Source organism: Leucopleurus acutus (genome assembly GCF_964270905.1).
Source record: "Leucopleurus acutus genome assembly, chromosome: 2".
NCBI classification, from domain to species: Eukaryota; Metazoa; Chordata; class Mammalia; order Artiodactyla; family Delphinidae; genus Leucopleurus; species Leucopleurus acutus.
Window position 1 is genome coordinate 188,962,155 of NC_139143.1, and position 20,349 is coordinate 188,982,503.

The window sequence follows — 20,349 nt, forward strand, 5'->3', positions numbered from 1 at the left end:
AGCCTTCGTTGGGACACCCGGCCCGGGTGTCGCCCCAGGCGGCCCCCAGATCCGCCCCACCCCCCAGCCCCCGCACCGCGAGAGGGCCAGAGCCTCCAAGGGGCCGGGTGAGGCCCGGGGGCGCTGCCGAGGCTGCCGGCAGAGGACGCCAGCGACTCCCAGGTCGCTGGACGGGCCGCGGGGGCGGAGCGACGGGATCTCGCGAGATTGTCGAGGAGCAGGCGCCGGTGGGCAGCATGGCCGACTCGTTGCTACTGTTTAAGAGGGGTCCTTCTCGCTCCACGTGGCTGCGGGCCCGCAAGGCCCGGCAGCACCTCATCCTCAGCTACCGGCCCCGCCGCCGGCTCGGGAGGCTGCGCTGGCGCAGCCGAAGGCGCTTTCGGCGGCGACTGCTGCAGGCCCAGGCGGCCGGCGTGGACTGGCGGGAGGGCGGCTGCCTGGTGTCGCGTGCGGCGGTGCCCCGGAGGCACAAGACCGCGGCCCCCAGTCCCCGCCCGGCCGAGGATCCGGCCCCGAGTTGTTCCGCGATCCTCCCCATCCCGCCTGTGCGGTCGGCCGGCTCGGGCCGCGCCGTGTTGCTGCTGCCGCTGGGGCAGGTAGGTCGCGCCCGGGGAGCCGGCAGGGCAGAGCGGGAGGGGTAGGGACGCAGCCCCGGGAGCTGCAGGCTGGGAGAGGCCCGTGTCCCCCTGCGGGTTCTTTGGACGCATTCCTCGGGCGGTGGTGCTGGGCAGAGCGTAACAAGGACCCTCCCGAGGGAATTCTAAGTCTTCGGGGCTGGAGGGACTTTAATAGTAATGATAATAATAGGTAGCATTTACCGAGTGCTTAGAAATGTCAGGCTCTAAGTGTTCTAAGTATTTAGGGCATGTGAACCCATTTAGTACCCATGCATGCTCTACGGAGTCATTACCGCTAGGAATGTTTACAGAAAGAAAGAATATAGCTTAGGTAACTTGCCAGAAAGTTACGCAGCAGAGGTAGGTAGAGCCAGCAGTCAAACCCTGGCAGACTGATTGCAGGGCCCCTGACGTTCACCTGAACGTTGGTCTGGGAGGTCCCCCGCAATACAGGAGGGAGATGAAAACCCCAGAACGGGAGAGACTCGGCAGGCGCTGGACATTTGTAAGAACAGGGAGCCAGGAGTACAGCAGAGCTGAGTTCAGGGGCCCCCCCCGGGTCAGTGTTCACCAGACTCTCTGTCCCTGTAGCTGCCATAGGATATGATCTTAGGTTAAAAAAATTAATATTTTAATCTATTAGTTTAAAATACTAGATAGTCACCTACAAGGTATTCTGTTACTTGGAAATCAGTCTCCTTTTGATGTCTGAGTAGCCAGTTAAGATCTTAGAAGTTTTCTGTCATTGGTAACAGAATCTGTAACCTTATTTCTTCCTTTATTTTTTCTTTCCCTCTAGGGCTTTACTTTTAGCGGGATCTGTCGTGTGACCTGCCTCTATGGCCAGGTGCAGGTGTTTGGTTTTACCATCAGCCAAGGCCAACCTGCCCAAAATGTCTTCTCTACCTATACCCACTGTCGCCTGACTATCAATGCAGTTCATTACTCAGTGCATGAGAAAAGCAAGAAGGAGATGAAAAGGGAAGCCCGAAGTTTGCTCAGATCTTATCTGAACCAAGGTAATGAAAAAAAACTGCGTGATTTACTAAGGATGTATCATAGTAAGGTGAATAATTTTTTTTTTTTTTTTTTTGGCTGCGCTACCCAGCATGTGGGATCTTAGTTCCCCGACCAGGGATTGAACCCGTGCCCCCTGCATTGGAAGCGCAGAGTCTAAACCCCTGGACGGCCAGGGAAATCCCAAGGCGAATAATTTTCAGATGCTTACTATGGCCTAGAACTTGTACTCTTTACTGTATCTATTTAAACTCTCACCAGGGTCTTGAGAGTGAAGCTATTGTTTTCACGATTTTACAGATGAGAAAAGTTGCCCAAGGCCACACAGCATTTAGGTAGCAAACCTGGATTGACTTCTCCACCCAGGTGTGCTCCTATCATGCAATATGGCCTCCTGGAAAAGTCTCTCAAACATAATTCCTAGTCTCCAAAAGTTTGGAATTTAGCAGAGGAGAGGGAGGTCCTAAAGGGCATAGAGTTTAATGGCGTGCTATTTCTAAGGTAGTTTATATCTCTCTTTACAGATGACAGATACTGTTTGATGAAGAATTTTTCTCCTCTGTGTTCCATTCTGTTGCTGGAACGTCTGAAAACCTCCACTGTGAACTTCATAATCAGCCATCCAGGTTTATCTTACGTTTTCGTACAAGAGGTAGAACCAGTTTTCATTCAGAGTTTTGCTAATTACTTTCACCGAAACACTCAGATGACTATGTAGGATGCCCCTTTGGAAGATCAGTCTGTCTGTCACATTGTGCTGTAAGTCGTACAGAATGTGACATGTGTGTAAAGTAAAAGTAGTCAGTATAGAAGGCTATATCATGAAAATTGTCTCTTGTACCCCCCTTAGCTTCATTCCCCAGAGAAAGTCATCATTTTCTACTATAGTTGGTTCAATGCCTTTTGATATTTCTTCAGTGGTTATCTTTATATTTTTTTAAATGGTTATCTTTATATTTTGATTTACTAACTTGAGACAGTATGAATTTTCTCTAAACTCTGAATGAGAATGAGTAATTTCAGTGTACTTACACTTTATCCCATCTCTCTCTTCACCTCCAAATTTTTGCTGCCCTTAGTATTAATTTCCTGAAGTCGGGTCGGTCACTATAATTATCTCCCACAAGCCAGTAGACCGAGTCAACTCTATAGGAACATCAGACAGACTGGGTGTGAGGTGTGAGTGCTTGGGTGCACGGAGACGGGGCTCTGTGGGAGGAGACTTAAATCTGTAGCTTAAAGATGCCTCTTAGACATTCAGCTGGAAATGTCAAGTGGGAGGTTCAGTGTGTGAGTCAAGTTCAGAGAGGAGGTTGGGAATGTAAATTTGGGAGCTTTCAGCAGAAGAGGGTTCTGGAGCCCATGAGACAGGATAGTAACGCCAAGGAGTTGATACAGGTAAAAAACGAGAAGGTTCAGGGTCTGAGCCCAGAGCAACAAAGACTGAGCACAGCAGGTGGGCGTGGTCGGGGAGCCGCTGGAGGACGCGGAGGCCCCGCTGCAGCTGATGGTGAGATGAGGCCTGAGAAGGGAACTTGGATGCAGAATCACCATCTGGACAAGAGTGGTTTCATTGCATTGCTGAGGGGGCTGGCCTGACTGGAATGGGGTCAAGACCTGGGGAAGAGTGGAACTCAAGGGTTTAGTAGTAAGGGATTTTGCTTTTAGAGAGTTTAGCTGTTAAAGGGAAGAAAGAAATGAAACAGTGGTGGGAGGAGTGAACATGAGCTAGAGAGTTCTGGTTTTTGTGCAGGTGGATGGAAAACAACCTCGTGATTGAACACAGCAGGTGGGAAAGATCCCCAGGAGAGCACGCTGGTGCGTGAGGGAGAGGATGGCTGGAGCGAGGTGGGGGATTGGACCTTGAGGGACGGGTTCTGGTGTCTGTGTGGAGGGTTGGCCTTAGGAGCAGAGGCAGTTCCTTCAGAGTGGCCGAAGGCAGTGCCTGGGACAGAGCCAGAGACAAGGGGAAGGTCTCTTCTGATTGCTTCCCCTTACGCTGTGAAATGGTTCAAGGTTATCACCTAGGGAGTAGGAGGGGGTTGGAGGCTGGAAGATACGAAACAAGGGCAGGACAATGAATGGGCTCTTGTGTCATGTAAATTTAATCTAGTACAGAATCCAGCAGCTTGGTCGGAGCCATAGAGAAGGGAATGGAAATCCCTTGTTACCAAGTGAATGTTTCAGATGCCAGGATCAAACTCATTCTTTTTTCATTTATTTTCAGCTTTTGTTTTGTCCCTGCGACTTTCCCAACCAGCACTATTTATCCTCCTTATGATCTTTGTTGGATAACTTTCCTTTCCACACTTACGCGTTAACACATTCTGGAATTATATTTTCATATAAGGCAGATAGTAAACTTTCGCTTATCTCATTTTATAAGATGTACTTGTTCTTCCCTCTGTGATTGATAGTTGAGCGGAGTGTAGAATTACAGGTTCACAGAAGTTTTCCTAGAAACCCTGAAGGACTTGCTCCCCTGTTCTCTAGAATCCAGAATACCTGCTAGGAATCCTCACCCCAGGCTGATTCTTGCTCCTTTGTTTTTTGCGGCACGCGGGCCTCTCCCTGCCGCGGCCTCTCCCGTTGCCGAGCACAGGCTCCGGACGCGCAGGCTCGGCGGCCACGGCTCACGGGCCCAGCCGCTCCGCGGCACGCGGGATCCTCCCGGACCGGGGCACGAACCCGTCTGTGTCCCCTGCATCGGCAGGCGGACTCTGAACCGCTGCGCCAGCAGGGGAGCCCCTTGCTCCTTTTATGAGGTGCTTCTCCTCAGGGTTGATGAATTGCATGCGGATGTGGTCATGGGTGGGTCTCTTCCTGGGTCCTCCCTTATTCCATCTGAGACCCACTTGCTTCTGCCAGGGCCCTGCTCTCATTCCTCCGGTGGCTTTCCTGTGGTTTCCTGCTACTTCTGCTAGAATGCCATCGGACTTCATGTCTCCACCTTCCACATCCTTTCAACTCTCTTTTTTTAAAGATTTATTTATTATTTATTTGTTTTTGGCTGCGTCGGCTCTTAGTTGCGGCACGTGGGCGGTTCGTTGCGGTGCACAGGCTTCTATCTAGTTGTGGCGGTGGGTTTTTCTTTTCCTCTCGCTCTCTAGTTGTGGCACGCAGGCTCCAGAGTGCATGGGCTCTGTAGTTTGCGGCACGCGGGCTCTAGTTGAGGCGCGTGAGCTCAGTAGTTGTGGCGTGCTGGCTTAGTTGTCCCACAGCATGTGGCCTCTCAGTTCCCCAACCAGGGCTCGAACGCCCATCACCTGCATTGGAGAGCAGATTCTTTACTGCTGGACCACCAGGGGAGTCCCTCCTTTCAACTCTTTGTCTTTTTGCTTGATGTTTTTGGAGACTGTCTTGACTTTATTCCAAATCACCAACCTGTTCTACAGCTGGCGTCTTCGGTTGAATTTTTCTTGTGGCCATCACTTTTAAATTTTCATGCATTTTCTTTTTCTCTGGAGTCTCCTGCAGAGGTGGTGGCAGCTTGGTAGTAAGCGTAAGCTCTGAAAATAGAGACATGGACGGCTTTGGGAGTCAACAAGACTTACCGGAGGGTTGGATTTGGGGGGTGAGAGAAAGGGAGGGATCAAATTTATCTTTTGTAGCTCACAACTACATAAGTCTTATTAATTTAGAACTGGAGAAAAAGAAGTGTGCTTGTTTTCATCTTTTCTTAAAGTTGACATTGTTACTTTCAGATTCCAACTTTCCAGATTAACTCTGAGTATTTCGCCTTGAAATCTGTCGGCATTAGAAGAGAGAGAAAAAAAAACGGCCTTCGTTTAACCGAGAGTGCCTTTTCAGTCATGGAAGAGTTAGTCAGCATTTCTTGTGGTGAGTAATAGGTACCGATACAGTCTAGCGTTTATCCACCAAAGCCTCAGGGGGTTACTGTTGATGATTAGCGTCCTAAAGAAGATGGCTAATTTTAGGGGTCAATGTTTGTTTCACCTCCAGAAGAAGCAGACGGCTGCCCTGTCATTCTGGTTTGTGGCTCTCAGGACATTGGAAAGTCAACATTTATTAGATACCTGATTAACCAGTTGTTAAATAGGTAAGCGTATTTTTGACATATTGCTAGATTTTTGGCAGGAAGTAGGATTTTTGATTTGAGAAACTAGATGGGAATGCATCCTGACTCCTAAGTAGAGATTATATACAACGCTGCAAAGCCACTCAGCTGAGTGAGGCCGTCTGGTTATACCAGGCTTTGGGGTGAAGTGATGGCGCTCTCAGGTATACCCACCCTCCCTGTCGGTGAGCTCGTGGGAGTTGTCACTTGCTCTCTGAAAATGTATTTGTCCAAATCCAGAGAGTCAGGGTAGGGATAAATTCTGTTGTATTTTAAAAATAAAATGTTAAGAAAGGCAAAATTTTATCCATATGTTGCGTGGACACTGGCCTTGCCTGCGTCCCACTTTCTCTTTACCGTCCTTCTGCTGTGTTGGTTGTCGTCTTCGGAGCGTCCTGCCTGTGAGGCTGCATGGGGTGGATTATGCCTGTGCCTCACATAGAATCTTTACAATCTGATTTACCCTTTGGGCACAGTAAAAGTTGTTAAGATTTTCTTTCTTTCTTTTAAATTTTCAGTATATCCTGCATTGACTATTTGGAATGTGATCTGGGACAGACAGAATTTACTCCACCAGGTTGCATTTCTCTACTTAATGTTACAGAACCGGTTCTAGGTATGTATTATATACTTTTTAAATGTCTTGGTTTTATACAGTGCGAAAGTAATGATACAGAAAGTTCAAAGAGGGCTTCCCTGGTGGCGCAGTGGATAAGAATCCGCCTGCCAATGCAGGGGACACGGGTTCGAGCCCTGGTCCGGGAAGATCCCACATACCACGGAGCCTGTGCGCCACAACTACTGAGCCTGCGCTGTAGAGCCCACGAGCCACAACTGTTGAAGCCCGCGCACCTAGATCCTGTGCTCCGCAACAAGAGAAGCCACCGCAATGAGAAGCCCGTGCACCGCAACGAAGAGTAGCCCCTGCTCGCGGCAACTGGAGAAAGCCCGCGCACAGCAATGAAGACCCAACATGGCCAAGCAGCCAAGGATAGATAAATAAAATAAATAATAAAAAAAAAGAATTGTTTAAAAAAAAATTTCAAAGCATACAAAAGTATAAAATATAAAAAAAAGAACATTCTCCCCCACTCCCAAACTCATGGTCGTCCCATAACTATTCCTCTAGCCTCAAAAAAACAAAAACAAAAACCCAATAAGACCTTTCTAGGGTTCCATTTTAGTAAGTGGAATTCCCATCCATTTTATTTTATGTAAATTGGAAACACTCTTCAGTAATATTAACATCTTATATAACCCTATACAATGATCTAAATCAAGAAATTGACATCGGGGCTTCCCTGGTGGCGCAGCGGTTGAGAGTCCGCCTGCCGATGCAGGGGACGCGGGTTCGTGCGCCTGGTCCGGGAGGATCCCACGTGCCGCGGAGCGGCTGGGCCCGTGAGCCATGACCGCTGAGCCTGCATGTCTGGAGCCTGTGCTCCACAATGGGAGAGGCTGCAGCGGTGAGAGGCCCGCGTACCACAAAAAAAAAAGAAAAAAATTGACATTGATTTAATACTATTAACTATTGATATAATACTATTAACTAATCTATAGGTCTTTTTTCAGAATTCATCAGTTATCCTACTAATATCCTTTTTATATTTCAGAATCCAAATCAGAGTCCCACATTGCCTTTTTTTTTTTTGGCTTTGCCTTGAGGGTTTGCAAGATCTCAGTTCCCCAACCAGGGATTGAACTCTGGCCACGGCAGTGAAAGCCTGGAATCCTAACCACTAGGCCACCAGGGAACTCCCACGCTGCTTTTTTTTAATACAAAAATATACATAATATGAGATTTATCATTTTAACTATTCATGTGTACAGTTCGGTGGCATTAAATACATTCATAGTGTTGTGTAACCACCACCGCTATCTACCTCCAAAACTTTTTCACTGTCCCAAACTGAAATGCTATACCTGTTAAACAGTAGCCCATTCCCCACCCCAGTCCCCCACAGCCCTTAGGTACCGCTAGCCTACTTTCGGTTCCTATGAATTTGCCTAATTTAGGCACCTCATATAAGTGGAATCATGCAATATTTGTCCTTCTGTGTCAGGCTTTTTTCACTAAGCATAAAGGTTTTAAGGTCTGTTCATATTGTAGCATATGTCAAAAGTAATTCCTCTTTATGGCTGAAAATTATTCCATTATGTCATATTTTGTTTATCCTTTTAACTGTTGATGGACACTTGGATTGTTTTCATTTTCTGCCTATTGTGATCTTGAACAAAGTAGTTGTGGTGTGCAGGCTGTGGAGCGCGGGCTTAGTTGCCCCACGGCATGTGGGATCTTAGTTCTCCAGCCAGGGATGGAACCCATGTCCCCTGCATTGGAAGGCGGATTCTTTACTGGACCACCAGGGAAGTCCCAATTTTTGTTATTTTAATTATGACCTTTCTTGTGGATGTGAAGTGATATCTCTTTTCTTCGGTCTTGATTTGCATTTCCCTAATGACTAATGGAGTTGAGCATCTTTTCATGTGCTTATTGGCCATTTGTACATCTGCTTTGGAGAAATGTCTAGTTTAGTCCTTTGCCCATCTTTTTAATTAATTAATTAATTTGTTTATTTTTGGCTACGTTGCGTCTTCGTTGCTGCACGTGGGCTTTCTCTAGTTGCGGCGAGGGTGGGCAGTGCACGGGCGTCTCATTGCAGTGGCTTCTCTTGTTGCGGAGCACGGGCTCTAGGTGCGCGGACTTCGGTAGTTGTGGCACAGGGGCTCAGTAGCTGTGGCGCACGGGCTTAGTTGCTCTGTGGCATATGGGATCTTCCCGGACCAGGGCTCAAACCTGTGTCCCCTGCATTGGCAGGTGGATTCTTAACCACCACGCCACCAGGGAAGCCCCCCTTTGCCCATTTTTGAATTGGGTTCTTTGTTTTTGTTGAATTTAGGAGTTCTTTATATATTCTGGATGTTAATTCCTTACTTCTAGGAATTTTGTCAGTTTTTGCTCTAACACTTAGGTCTTTGATCCATTTTGAGTTAATTTTTGTGTATGATACAAGGGAGGGTCCAACTTTGTTCTTTTGCACGTGGATGTCCAGTTTTGCAATATCCGTTTGTTGTCCTTCCCCCACTGAGTGATCTTGGCACCCATGTTGAAAATCATTCTGGACTCTTTATTCTATTCCTTTGGTTTATGTCTGCCCTTAGGCCAGCACCACACTTTTAATTACTGTACCTTTGTAGTAGGTTAAGAGTTGGGAAATGTGAGTCCTCCAACTTTATTCTTTTTCAAGATTGTTTGGCCTTTTGGGACCCTTTGCAATTCCATATGAATTTGAGAATAGGCTTTTCCATTTCTGGGGAAAAGGCTATTAGAATTTTGATAGGGATTGTTTTCAGTCTGTAATTTTTTAGGTCTTCTTTCTTTTTTTTTAATATTTATTTATTTATTTTGGCTGCGCCAGGTCATAGGTCTTAGTTGCGGCACACGGGATATTCTTTGCAGCATAGGGTATCTTTAGTTGCGGCACGCAGACTCTTAGTTGTGGCATGCGAGATCTAGTTCCCCGACCAGGGATTGAACCCGGACCCCCTGCATTGGGAGCACAGAGTCTTACCCACTGGACCACTAGGGAAGTCCCTTTTTTTTTTAAATAAATTTATTTATTCATTCATTTAATTTAATTTAATTTTTTTTTTTTGGGGTGCATTGTGTCTTTGCTTGCATGCCGTTTTTCTCTAGTTGCTGAGAGCGGGGGCTACTCTTTGTTGCGGTGCGCGGGCTTCTCATTGCGGTGGCTTCTCTTGTTGCGGAGCACGGGCTGTAGGCGCGCGGGCTTCAGTAGTTGTAGCTCGTGTGCTCTAGAGCGCAGACTCAGTAGTTGTGGCGCACGGGCTTAGTTGCTCCGCGGCATGTGGGATCTTCCCAGACCAGGGCTCGAACCTGTGTCCCCTGCATTAGCAGGCAGATTCTTAACCACTGCGCCACCAGGGAAACTCCCTTTTTAATTTCTTTAAGCAGTATTTTCCCTCCTTGGTTAGATTTATTCCTAAGGATTTAATTCTTTTAGTTATTGTAAGTGGAATTGCTGTTCTAATTTCCTTTTCATATTGCTAATTGCTGGTGTATAGAAACATAACTGACTTTTGTGTTTTGATCTTATGCCCTGTAACTTTACTGAATTCCTTTATTACCTCTAGTAGCATTCTTTTGAATTCTTTGGGATTTTCTATATATAAGGCCATGTCATCTGTGAATAGAGATAGTTTTATCTCTTCATTTCCAAGTTGGATGCCTTTTATTTCTTTTTCTTGTCTGGTACCTCTGGCTAGAACCTTTAATACAGTGTTGAATAGAAAGTAAACATCATTTTCTTGTTCCTGATCTTGGAGGTAATGCGTACAGTCTTTTACCATTAAGCAAAATGTTAGCTGTGGCTTTTTCACTTTACCTCTGTCAGGTTGAAGAAGTTGTCTTCTATTCCTAGTCTGTGGAATGTTTTTTATCATGGAAGGATGTTGGATTTTGTCAAATGCTTTTTCTGTTCCTGTTCAGGTAATTGTGTGACTTTTGTTAAGTTGATTTTTAAAGGAAGCAGACGGTATCACATTAGCTTGCTAGATATATTAGCGATTTAACACGCTTTTAGTCAGTAAGAATTTTTAAATACATTTACTTTATTTTAAAAGCTTTCTAAAAAATACGTGTTTAGGTTGGGATAGGGAGGGTGGGAGGGAGACGCAAGAGGGAGGAGATATGGGGATATCTGTATATGTATAGCTGATTCACTTTGTTATAAAGCAGAAACTAACACACCATTATAAAGCAATTATGCTCCAATAAAGATGTTAAAAAAAAAAAAAATGTTTAGGGGAGGCCCCTAGTGACCTAGTGTTTAGGATTCCAGGCTTTCACTGCCATGGCCTGGGTTCAGTCCCTGGTCTGGGAACTGAGATCCTGCAAGCCACACAGCGCAGCCAAAAAAGAAAAATTGTTTAGACTTAGCTCTTTAGCTGTTTTCGTTGTTCCTCTTTTACATTTTCTCTACTTCATTTAATTTTTTTTCCTTTTTTATCCCTTAGTATTTCAGTGGGTATTTCTAAAAACAAGGACACTGCTGTGTAATCATAGTACAACCACCAGAATCAGGGTAGTAACATTGCTACAGTGTGGTTACTCGATTTTGTCCACTGTTCCAATCATCTGTGTAGGCCCAGTGTGTACTTACAAATCTTTAGTCCCCTTTAGTCTGGAACAGTTCCTCCGGCTTTTCTTATCTTTTATGACCTTGACAATTCGAAGGGTACGTTTGTAGGCTCCCCTGTGGTTCGATTTAGAAGTGACGCTGTTCTCCGTGTGTCATATCAACATGCTGTCAGTTTGTCCTGTTGCCAGACATGTTAGCTTTGATCAGTTGGTTAAGATAGTGTTTGCCAGGGTTTTCCACTCTAACTAGGTGTGCTATTTTTATCTTCTTCTGGGTGTCATTTCTTCTAGATCCTCTCCATGGACAGAGTTAGGGAATATGCATATGCTTAAACCCATGCATGTCATGTATGTACGTATATATGTGTGTGTGTGCACATATATGTACACACACATATTTCTGTGTCTTTCTCTATCTGTCTGTTTATTAAGAGCCATGAGTTTGCACTGATCTTTTTTTTTTTTTGGCCACACCACGTGGCTTGCGGGATCTTAGCTCCCTGACCAGGAATCGAACCTGGGCCCCCTGCAATGGAAGCATGGAGTCCTAACCCCTGGACCGCCAGGGAGTTCCCTGCACTGATCATTCTGATTCTAATCTAGCGCCCAGGGTTCATTCTAGGTAGCCTTCCCCCTTCCATATTTGTAAGTTCCTTCTCTGATGGTAAGAACCCTGGCTGCCGTTATTCGCAGTATATTTACATATTTGCTCAGTCCCCTTGTATTGGCTCAGTCCCTCGACTACGCAGGCCACCCTCTGTTGTGGGCTGCCCCGAATCCCCTGGCCCCGACTTGGAGGGGAGCCTCGCCAGCTCTTTCCCAGGTGGCCTCGCCCCAACCGCATTGACCAAGGCCCTTGCCCCGCCAACTGTGTTGCGATGTCGTCCTGGCCACCTGTCTGCTGTGGGCGCTGGCCCCAGCCAGAGGGGATGGACAGACTGCTGTTGTGATTAGGGAGTATCAGCTCTGGAGCTGGACCACCTGAGTTCAAGTCCAGCTGATTTCTACTAGCTGTGTGACCTTGGTCGGGTTAATCTCTTTCTCAATTTCTTTGTCTGTAAAAATGGGGAAAAGTAATGCTTCCTGTCTCACAGGGTGTTTATGAAAACTAGAGACTGTGTGTGTAGCATACGTAGGACACAGTACTGTAGTCCAACAGGTGACTGCTGCTGTTACTAATCGTCGTTTCCTTAGTGTGTAAGCCCTGTAGGGATGTTTGTTCAGTTCACAGAAATGTCCTAAGTTTCTAGGACAATGCCCAGCATTCAGTAGGGGTCCAGTAAATGTTTGTTGAGTGAGTGGCTGTATTAGGACTTAGTTGGGGTCAACTGTGTACGTAATCATGAGCGTGTCTTTGTATGAAGTTGACAGCTTAGACGTCCGAAAGTAGGAGCACAGCTATTCCTAGTGGTAGGACGGGCTCGGATTTCCTGAGGAGCTTCGTCAGTGACGATGGCTGGACCAAAACCCTCGCCGCCTCTTAGGTTCTCCCGGATTGATGACGCTCATCTTTATCATCTTAGGACCACCTTTCACCCACCAGAGGACACCCCAGAAAATGGTCTATTATGGGAAGCCTTCTTGTAAAAACAGCTTTGAAAATTATATTGAGATAATAAAATATGTGTTCAGCTCCTACAAGAGAGAGTCCCCTCTTATCGTCAACACGATGGGCTGGGTGGCAGGTAAGCCCGCTGAGGCGCATGGGTTGGACGGGAGGGTTGGGCAGTGGGGATAAGTGCGTACATTAGTGCTGAAGCCCGGTTTTGGGCAATTCCTTGTCTCAGAAGCAGTCCAGCTTTTTGCAGGAGTGCGTTGCCTCTCTGTGCGCTAACTGTGCTCCCGTGGTCTCCTTCCTCGTAGACGAGGGTCTCCTGCTTCTTATTGACCTGATCCGACTGCTGTCGCCCAGCCACGTCGTTCAGTTCAGCTCCGACCGGGGTAGGTACATGCCAGACCTCAGCCCAAGCTACGTGGACAACATGGACGGCTTGTACACAAAGAGCACGTCCAAAGTCAGAAACAGAGGATTCCACCTGGCAGAATTTGCAGACAGTTTAGAATTTGCTGACGAAGAAAAGGAGAATCCACTTCTGTTTACTGGATTCAAACTGATGTCCGTTAAGTCGGAGTTTGTGTCTGGAAAAACTCCAAGAAATAGGTAAGCAAAGCGTCATGGCTGGAGAAGTTAGTTTTCTTCAGTCTTACAAGGCCTTCTGTCCTCAATTCCTTCAAAGGAACAGTCCTCTAAAATTTTTCAGATCTCTGTCACAGCTATCTATTTATGAAGGAGAGTCAGTTATTTTCTGAATGGTTACTTTGCCAGTGGAAACATCCAGAATTGGCTTCCAGGTCTGTTTGCCAGGGCCTTTGACTTGAAGGATTTCCAGGGGGGTTATGGAAGGGCAGGGTCTGCAGATGCTAAGGTTGGAGCGTGGGCTGTGTGCGTAGAATCTGTGTGATGTCTCTAGTGGGAGGTGGGCCTGGAAGGTTAAATCTCTGTTTACCTCGTTGTGATTTCCGTTTCAGAGAATCACATAACAAAGTCCTTCGCGAGTTGGCAGTGCTGAGTTACCTTGGCCAGCTGCAGCCCCCAGTGCCAAAGCCACTGTGTCCCTTACATGGTCTGACACCCTATCAGGTGATCTGAACTCTTGGAATTGTCTTTATTTGGGTTACTTAAACACGCCTGTGCCTGTGTGCCAAGAGCACTTTGACCACTTCATAGCGCCTCACTCATTTAGTCCTCAGGGCAGCCCTATGGTGTAGATTTGGTGACTGTCCCCGCTTTACAGAGGGAGCTGAGTGATCCAGTGTGAGTGGCACAGCTGGCCACAGAGCCAGGCAGCCCAGCTCCAGAGCCGAGCTCTTCACTGCTGTGCTGGGCCTGGCGCTGGGATTACGCCCTGGCAGCCCATCTCCGCCCTTGCACTGACTGGCTGGGTGCAGCTTGGGCTCTCAGCTGGGAACAGCGGTGCCAGACCTCGCAGAACGCTTGTGCGGGTTTCACGAGTGCCCGCAGCAGGGCCTGGCACCCGGGAGCACTCCTAAGCTGTTTCACACATCGTCGCAAGTAGATTCTGGCACCAGGGTACATGCATCTTGGATTCCAGCCTCTGAAGAAATTCATTTGGGAAGAAACCACCATAACGTTAGGATTCCAAATGATGACAGAATGAAACAGCAACAGGTAGCATTTCTAAGAGCTCACCCTGTGCTGTGCTCTCTCCTAAGCCTGGGTTAACTCCTTTACTCACCGAGGCGCTGTTATTATCCGTACTTTACAGATGGCAGAACTGAGGCCAGGGGCACTGAGTCAGCTTGCCCAAAGGCCCATAGTAAAAGTTTGGGCCGGGACTGGCGCCCAGGCGGCCTGACTCAAGAGCCCAGGGTACTCAGCTCTGCTGCGTGGCCTGTGCAGTGCTGAGCACCCGCTGTGCCACGCGCTCTGCTGAGCACATTACCTGGGGTGGCAGCCTGCCGGGGAGGTGCTGTTATAGACCCCGCTTACAGTGTAGAAAACCGGGCACAGCCAGGCAGACACACTGGCCTGAGGTTGCACAGGCAGGGGCTGTGACCTGGGGGGCAAGGATGCGATTCCTGAGCCTGATGGAGAGATTGGCTCCAGGCTTCCATGTCATCTCCACTGAACAACCTAAGGCAGTTGGTTTAATGGAGTTTTGGTCGATTTACTGCAATTTACTCACTTGGCGATGCTCTATAACTGAACGTGAAACTTAGCTGCCAGTAATTTAAACTGCCTTTTGTTACAAGTTCACATTTGTTTTTTAAACAATTTTTTAAAAATTTTATTTACTTGGCTGTATTAGGTCTTCGTTGCTGCGCAGGCTTTTCTCTGCTTGCGGTGAGCGGGGGCTACTCTTCATTGCCGTGTGTGGGCTTCTCGTTGTGGTGGCTTCTTTTGTTGCAGAGCACAGGTTCTAGGTGCACTGACTTCAGTAGTTGTGGCAGTCATTCTTGATGACTGCGCCACCAGGGAAGTCCCCAGAAAAGCATTTTGTTATACATATTATTTAGGCTTCAAAAACAAATGTGAGGGGGACTTCCCTGGTGGCACAGTGGTTAAGAATCCGCCTGCCAATGCAGGGGACACAAGTTCGAGCCCTGGTCCAGGTAGATCCCACATGCCGCAGAGCAACTAGGCCCGCGAGCCACAACTACTGAACCCACGCGCCACAACTACTGAAGCCCAAGTGCCTAGAGCCCGCGCACCGCAACGAAGAGTAGCCCCCACTCCTTGCAACTAGAGAAAGCCCATGTGCAGCAACAAAGACCCAACGCAGCCAAAAATAAAATTAAAAAAAAAAAAGTTTTTCTACTTTAAAAGTTTGAAATTACCCAGAAAGTTACATGTTAAAAGTAATTATTTACCTCGTGCTCCGGGAATGCAATCCAGTTTTCTTATTGCAATAATTAAATTAGGGAGTGAATGGAGGCTTTTTCTCACTGAATGGATTTTTACTTTCTCCCATCAGGAGACCTCAGTGAGGGGTTTCCATAGTCTCCCTCCGTCAACTTCAGCTCATGTAGGATGTCTCCAAACTTGCATCTCATTGTGTCTCTGTAGACAAAGTTCCAGGCATTCAGTTTAGATTTCTAGCAGGTATTGCTGGTATACAGGAGCTTTGTTTAAGTTTCCTAGGTTCTCTGTATTAGAACGGTGAAGCACTAAACAAATGCTGGTTGGTGTTCGCATTCTGTTTAGATATTTCTTGGTAGGTGGTTTGGCAGATAGGTGAGTCGACTTGTAAAAATTAAACGTAGTCTTTCAAGTAGAATTCATAGAGGGGGATGCGCATGTGTCTTTCAGGTCCCTTTCAATGCCGTGGCACTCCGGATTATCCACGCTGATGTCGCTCCTACCCACATATTATACGCTGTGAATGCCAGCTGGGTTGGGCTTTGCAAGATCCTGGATGATGTCAGAGGATACGCAAGTGGGCCCATCCTGCTTGCCCAGACGCCCATCTGTGATTGTTTGGGGTTTGGTGAGTCTGAGAGGGACACTGTCTGTAAACCTACTGAAACTGACCCGCTTCTTAACTGTCGATGGCTGGGCTTGACCTTGTCGCCGTCACTTGGCTGGCGTGGCCAGAGAGCTTAGCTTCTCTGTCTTCTGTATAGCGGGCTCTGCGGGCTGGAGGGCAGGAAAGAAGCGGTGCTTTCTCTGCTTCTCCTCCGAGATTCCTAAGGGCCTGGTCACGGCCTCCTTCTCACCTGACATGTTCTCCGTGGGCCCTCCCACCCACTGCTGGGGCTCTGAGTCCATCTTAGGCTGACGTCCGTGGGGTCTCTCCAGCACAACAGTGCATCAGAGCTCCAAGCCCGTGTGAGCACGGCACTTTTCCGCTTGGATGTCTCACTGGCACCTAAGACTTGGGTCCCAAACTGAGTCCTGATAGGTCCTTCTACCCCTTCCCTGATGTTCTCCCCAGATCTCCTCCTCCCAGCCCCCACCATCCCCAGTTCCCAGGCCATGAACAGTCCTTTGAAGATGTACTCTGGTGTTTGGGGGGTCAGGCCCCTGGGTCCTCCTTGGCACCCCCTTGCTTTCATTCTCCACATCCAGCCCACTCGCAGGCCTGGTGGTTTCGTTTTCAGAAAGTCAGACTCCTCCATCTCACTTCTTCTCACCACGCCCATCTCATTTCTTGCCCTGGACTAGTGGAAAAGCTGTGTAACTGGACTCCCCATGGTCAGGGGTGATCTGAGCACATACGAGATAACACTGCATCCTGGTGCGTCCCTTCGCACAGGTCCAGCATGTGGACCCAGCCTCATGGTGCCTGGCAGCCTTGGGTCCCTGCGTCCCTCACCAAACCTGCCTCACGTGATCGTCCCCCGGCTCACTGAGATCAGTAACTGTCAGTGTATACTTCTGGAAGGGGGCTGGGCCTACACACCTCAAGATTAGCAGAACCCTCAGTTAATATGTGTTCTTGATTTATACACCACTGAACTTCTCGAAAGCATTTCCACAGAACTCATATGCTTTAGTACAGACCGTAAAGAAGGGATTGGTGGTGGGGAGAGGCTGAGTCATCTTTGCATTCCCCACTGGTGGCTTTCTCCCTGGCCCAGGTGCGCCTTAGTTAAGACAGTGTAGGACTTGGGTTTCTCACAGCTGAACTAGGAGAAGGGTACCAAGAGTCTTCAGATATTCACATATGCCACTTTGTATTTTTAAAGCAAAACACAGTTGAACTTGAAACTCTTATTTTAAAAGCCATTCTACAATTCTGAGTGGTGGGGAAGTTTGATATCTTCCAGAAAGGGTGATTTTTGTGTGTTTTGTGTGCTTTCAAGGAATTTGTAGAGGGATCGACATGGAGAAGAGGCTTTACCACATCCTCACTCCTGTGCCCCCGGAAGAGCTAAGAAACGTGAACTGTCTGCTGGTTGGAACCATTTCCATTCCACAGTGTGTTCTCAAGAGCCAGGTGAGTACGGCCCCCGGCAGCCCTGGAGCTCGCTGGCCGTGTCCACAGTGGGGGCCTGAAGTCGGGGCGAGAGTCACGGGGGAGCAGGTTATTGTCTGGGAAGCTCACACCCCGTGGTGGTGTGTCAGCGTGGCCTAAAGGTCTGGGGCCCAGAGTCACCATCACGCACGGCCAGGAGCCCCGTGGTGGAGCCGTCATTGCCGACGTGCGTGTGGGAGAAAAGAGCAGAGGTGGCGTCCCCATGATGAGCCCTCCCTGAAGACAGTCTTCAGGGGTCCCCGTGGGAAGGCCATGGAGGGTCACGTTGGCCAAGGGCATCCGTGTGGCCCCAAACCAAATGGCAGGACCTGCAGGCAGCTGGGGAGGCACCAGTGTCCCCGTCCCCACCGGCTCGTTCTGCCCGTTTGAGAGAGAAGTCCCCACCCCCATTCTCATGCTGTTTGATGTGTTTGTGGGGTTGAATTGTAAGTGGGCCCTTCCAGGGGAGCGGAGCCGAGTGTCTTAGGAGTGAGAGGACCTTCCTCAGACTCTCACTTTTAACACTGTCTTCCGTCTTGGCTGGATTTGAAGTATTTTCTCTGTGTTTCCATTTCAGCGTGGGCTCGAAGGGACGATACCTTACATCACAACAGATTATAATTTTAAACTTCCTGGAGCATCAGAGAAAATTGGAGCAAGAGAAATTGAGGAAACACGTAAAGAGAAAGTACACCCCAAACCTAAATTCTATCGAAAAACAAACTGATCCTGATGTTCTTAATCAGGGAAGGACCTTTTCTTCCGAGAGCTTGACTCTGTCTCCAGGCTGGCGCCAGCGGACCGATGGGGTTCTGTGGCCACGAACGGAACGGTGTGCTTACGTAGCAAATGGTGCAGTGTTTGCTGCATAACTCAAGGATATGTTTAGAGTACATTTAAGTCTGTTCTTAAGTCGACATGACCTAGAGGTTTGCCCTGGTCTTCTGTTTTATTTTCTAAGGGAGTAAAGCAGCAGGGAAAAGTTTGTGCGCCATTGAAACAGAAAGAACATGGTAGATTCCTCATAAAGTTTTTGCAGGACCTGGTTGTTGGCATCTGGATAAAAATAGAGTAATGGGAGCCACAGAAACGTCCTAAGGAGGAAGGCAGTCTGGCCAGCAGGATGGAGGGCGTAGCGGAATGTGGTGGCGCCCTGTGGTCCTTCCCCCGGGGCGGGGGGCGTTCCCATCCCTGCGCGTTGGATGCTCTCCAACCCCGTCCATGCGTGTGGGCCAAGGGTTAAGCCTCTGTTTGGTCTGTTAAAGTTAATCAATGTTTCAGAGATAAAAGTTTGACTCCAGAGCCCTTCTTCTTTTTCCTTTTTCAAATCTGATGCTCAAAAATTTTATGCTGAAAAAATGCTCTCAAATCCAGGAAGCCTGTCTTGGGGCCTCTTTAAAACCAGATTTGTCCTAATTGACTTCACATCTGAGATTAAAAACGCACAGTGGGCAGAGCCAGACACTAGGCTGTTCGGAAGAAGGACCGGGGGAGCAGCTCATGCTCTTGGGCTCGGTGGCTGGACCTGAACTCTGTGTCAGTGATGGTGCTGTTCTCCCAGGGGGCTTTGGGGCCAACGATGGAACTCCATCTTCTTCCTGGTGGTCAGGATTCTTTAACCTCCCAGGTTGGAAGTGGTTTTGGTAAACAGTCCGGACAGCCAGGTCAGGTCACCATTTCTGCGTTTAGGACACTGAGGTAGCCTTTCAAACTGGTGGTGTGAATTCCAGCTTCCTAGCAGAATGTGTTGAAGGACAGCTATTATGTGTGGGTTTTAATGTTTACGTTCATTTAAACCGTTGACTGTCATTGTCTTAAGTACTCACATGGCTTCTCATCTCATCTTGTAGAGCCCTTGTCACCATCCAGGATCAGGTGTGATACCCTAGAGACCATTTAATGTCTAGCTTCCTTTTTTTTTGCAGTGGGAACCATTTAATTTGCATACGGAGACTTGTATTTACTGTGATTCTTTCTACCAGAGGAACAAAGGGGGCCCTGCAGGAAGGGCTTCTTTTTTAAAAAAAATTTATTTATTTTTTTATACAGCAGGTTCTCATTAGTTATCCATTTTATACATATTAGTGTATACGTGTCAATCCCAATCGCCCAGTTCATCCCACCCCCCCACCCTAATGTCTAGCTTCTTAGTTGCTTCTTATTTATATCTAAATTTAACTTGTACATGGTTTTCTTTCTTGGCCTTGCAAAGACTATTAACAGACAATCCACCATCAACTTTTTGCCTCCTTCCCAAGTTCCTGTACCTTTACAATAATACTGTAGGTCTTTAGCAGCAAGTGGTGGCCTGTCATTGCGTTTTCATTAAATCCAGGCTCGCTTTTAGCCTGTTTCCTGCTGGCCATTCAGGCTGCGGGCTTCAGTCCCCATCGGTAAAGAAAACAAACGTTGCCGCTAGAGGGAGCTGTCAGCCATTGGTCAGCTGGCCATACGGAGGCTGGAGATGGCCTGGCCGAGGAGCCCACCTAGGCCTCTGTCAGCATCCAGAGATGCTGGAGACAGGGCGCTGTGGTCAGCTCCAGGTGTGCCAGTCAGACTGGCAACGGCGCAGCCACCTGGTGTGTTGGATTATCAATGGCGATGGTTTGGGCTTTCTGTCATTTCCACTGTCTGTGATGGCTCAGGACGGGTAGTGAGAGTTCTGCGTTGGAGATACTCTTAACAAAAACTCAGTCATTTCTGTGTGTGATTTTTAAAGCAGGACATGCTTATTTTAAGAAAATTAAAGGAATATATGACTTAGAACAAGAACCCTTAGTCACTGACTTTGTGGTTCTTGAAAATCAGCTCTCAGATAGATCTGTTTCCAGGACAGGTAGACATGAAAATGAAAAGATTCTCCAATTCTAGGGTTGATTTTATTTTGTGAAGACAGGTAGTTCTGTTTCCATCTGTCCCCCGATAGGCGTTGGGGGCAGACACCACTGTATCCTCTGAGGCCCCAGATTAGAACTGAGGACTTAGGAAAGGGGAGAC

At 47.8% G+C, this 20,349-nt stretch overlaps 1 protein-coding gene across 1 annotated transcript; it reads left to right on the top strand.

Moving 5' to 3' along the window:
* Positions 1 to 236: 236 nt before the first annotated feature.
* On the top strand, positions 237 to 19,357 carry NOL9 (nucleolar protein 9; the record flags this gene model as incomplete). Its single annotated transcript, XM_082833964.1, has 12 exons — positions 237 to 596; positions 1,417 to 1,636; positions 2,159 to 2,286; positions 5,339 to 5,474; positions 5,598 to 5,694; positions 6,231 to 6,328; positions 12,397 to 12,558; positions 12,737 to 13,034; positions 13,403 to 13,514; positions 15,705 to 15,882; positions 17,201 to 17,334; positions 17,930 to 19,357. 12 exons carry the CDS (start codon positions 237 to 239, stop codon positions 18,077 to 18,079), a joined length of 2,073 nt encoding a protein of 690 aa, XP_082690090.1. The 3' UTR covers positions 18,080 to 19,357.
* Positions 19,358 to 20,349: the final 992 nt, after the last annotated feature.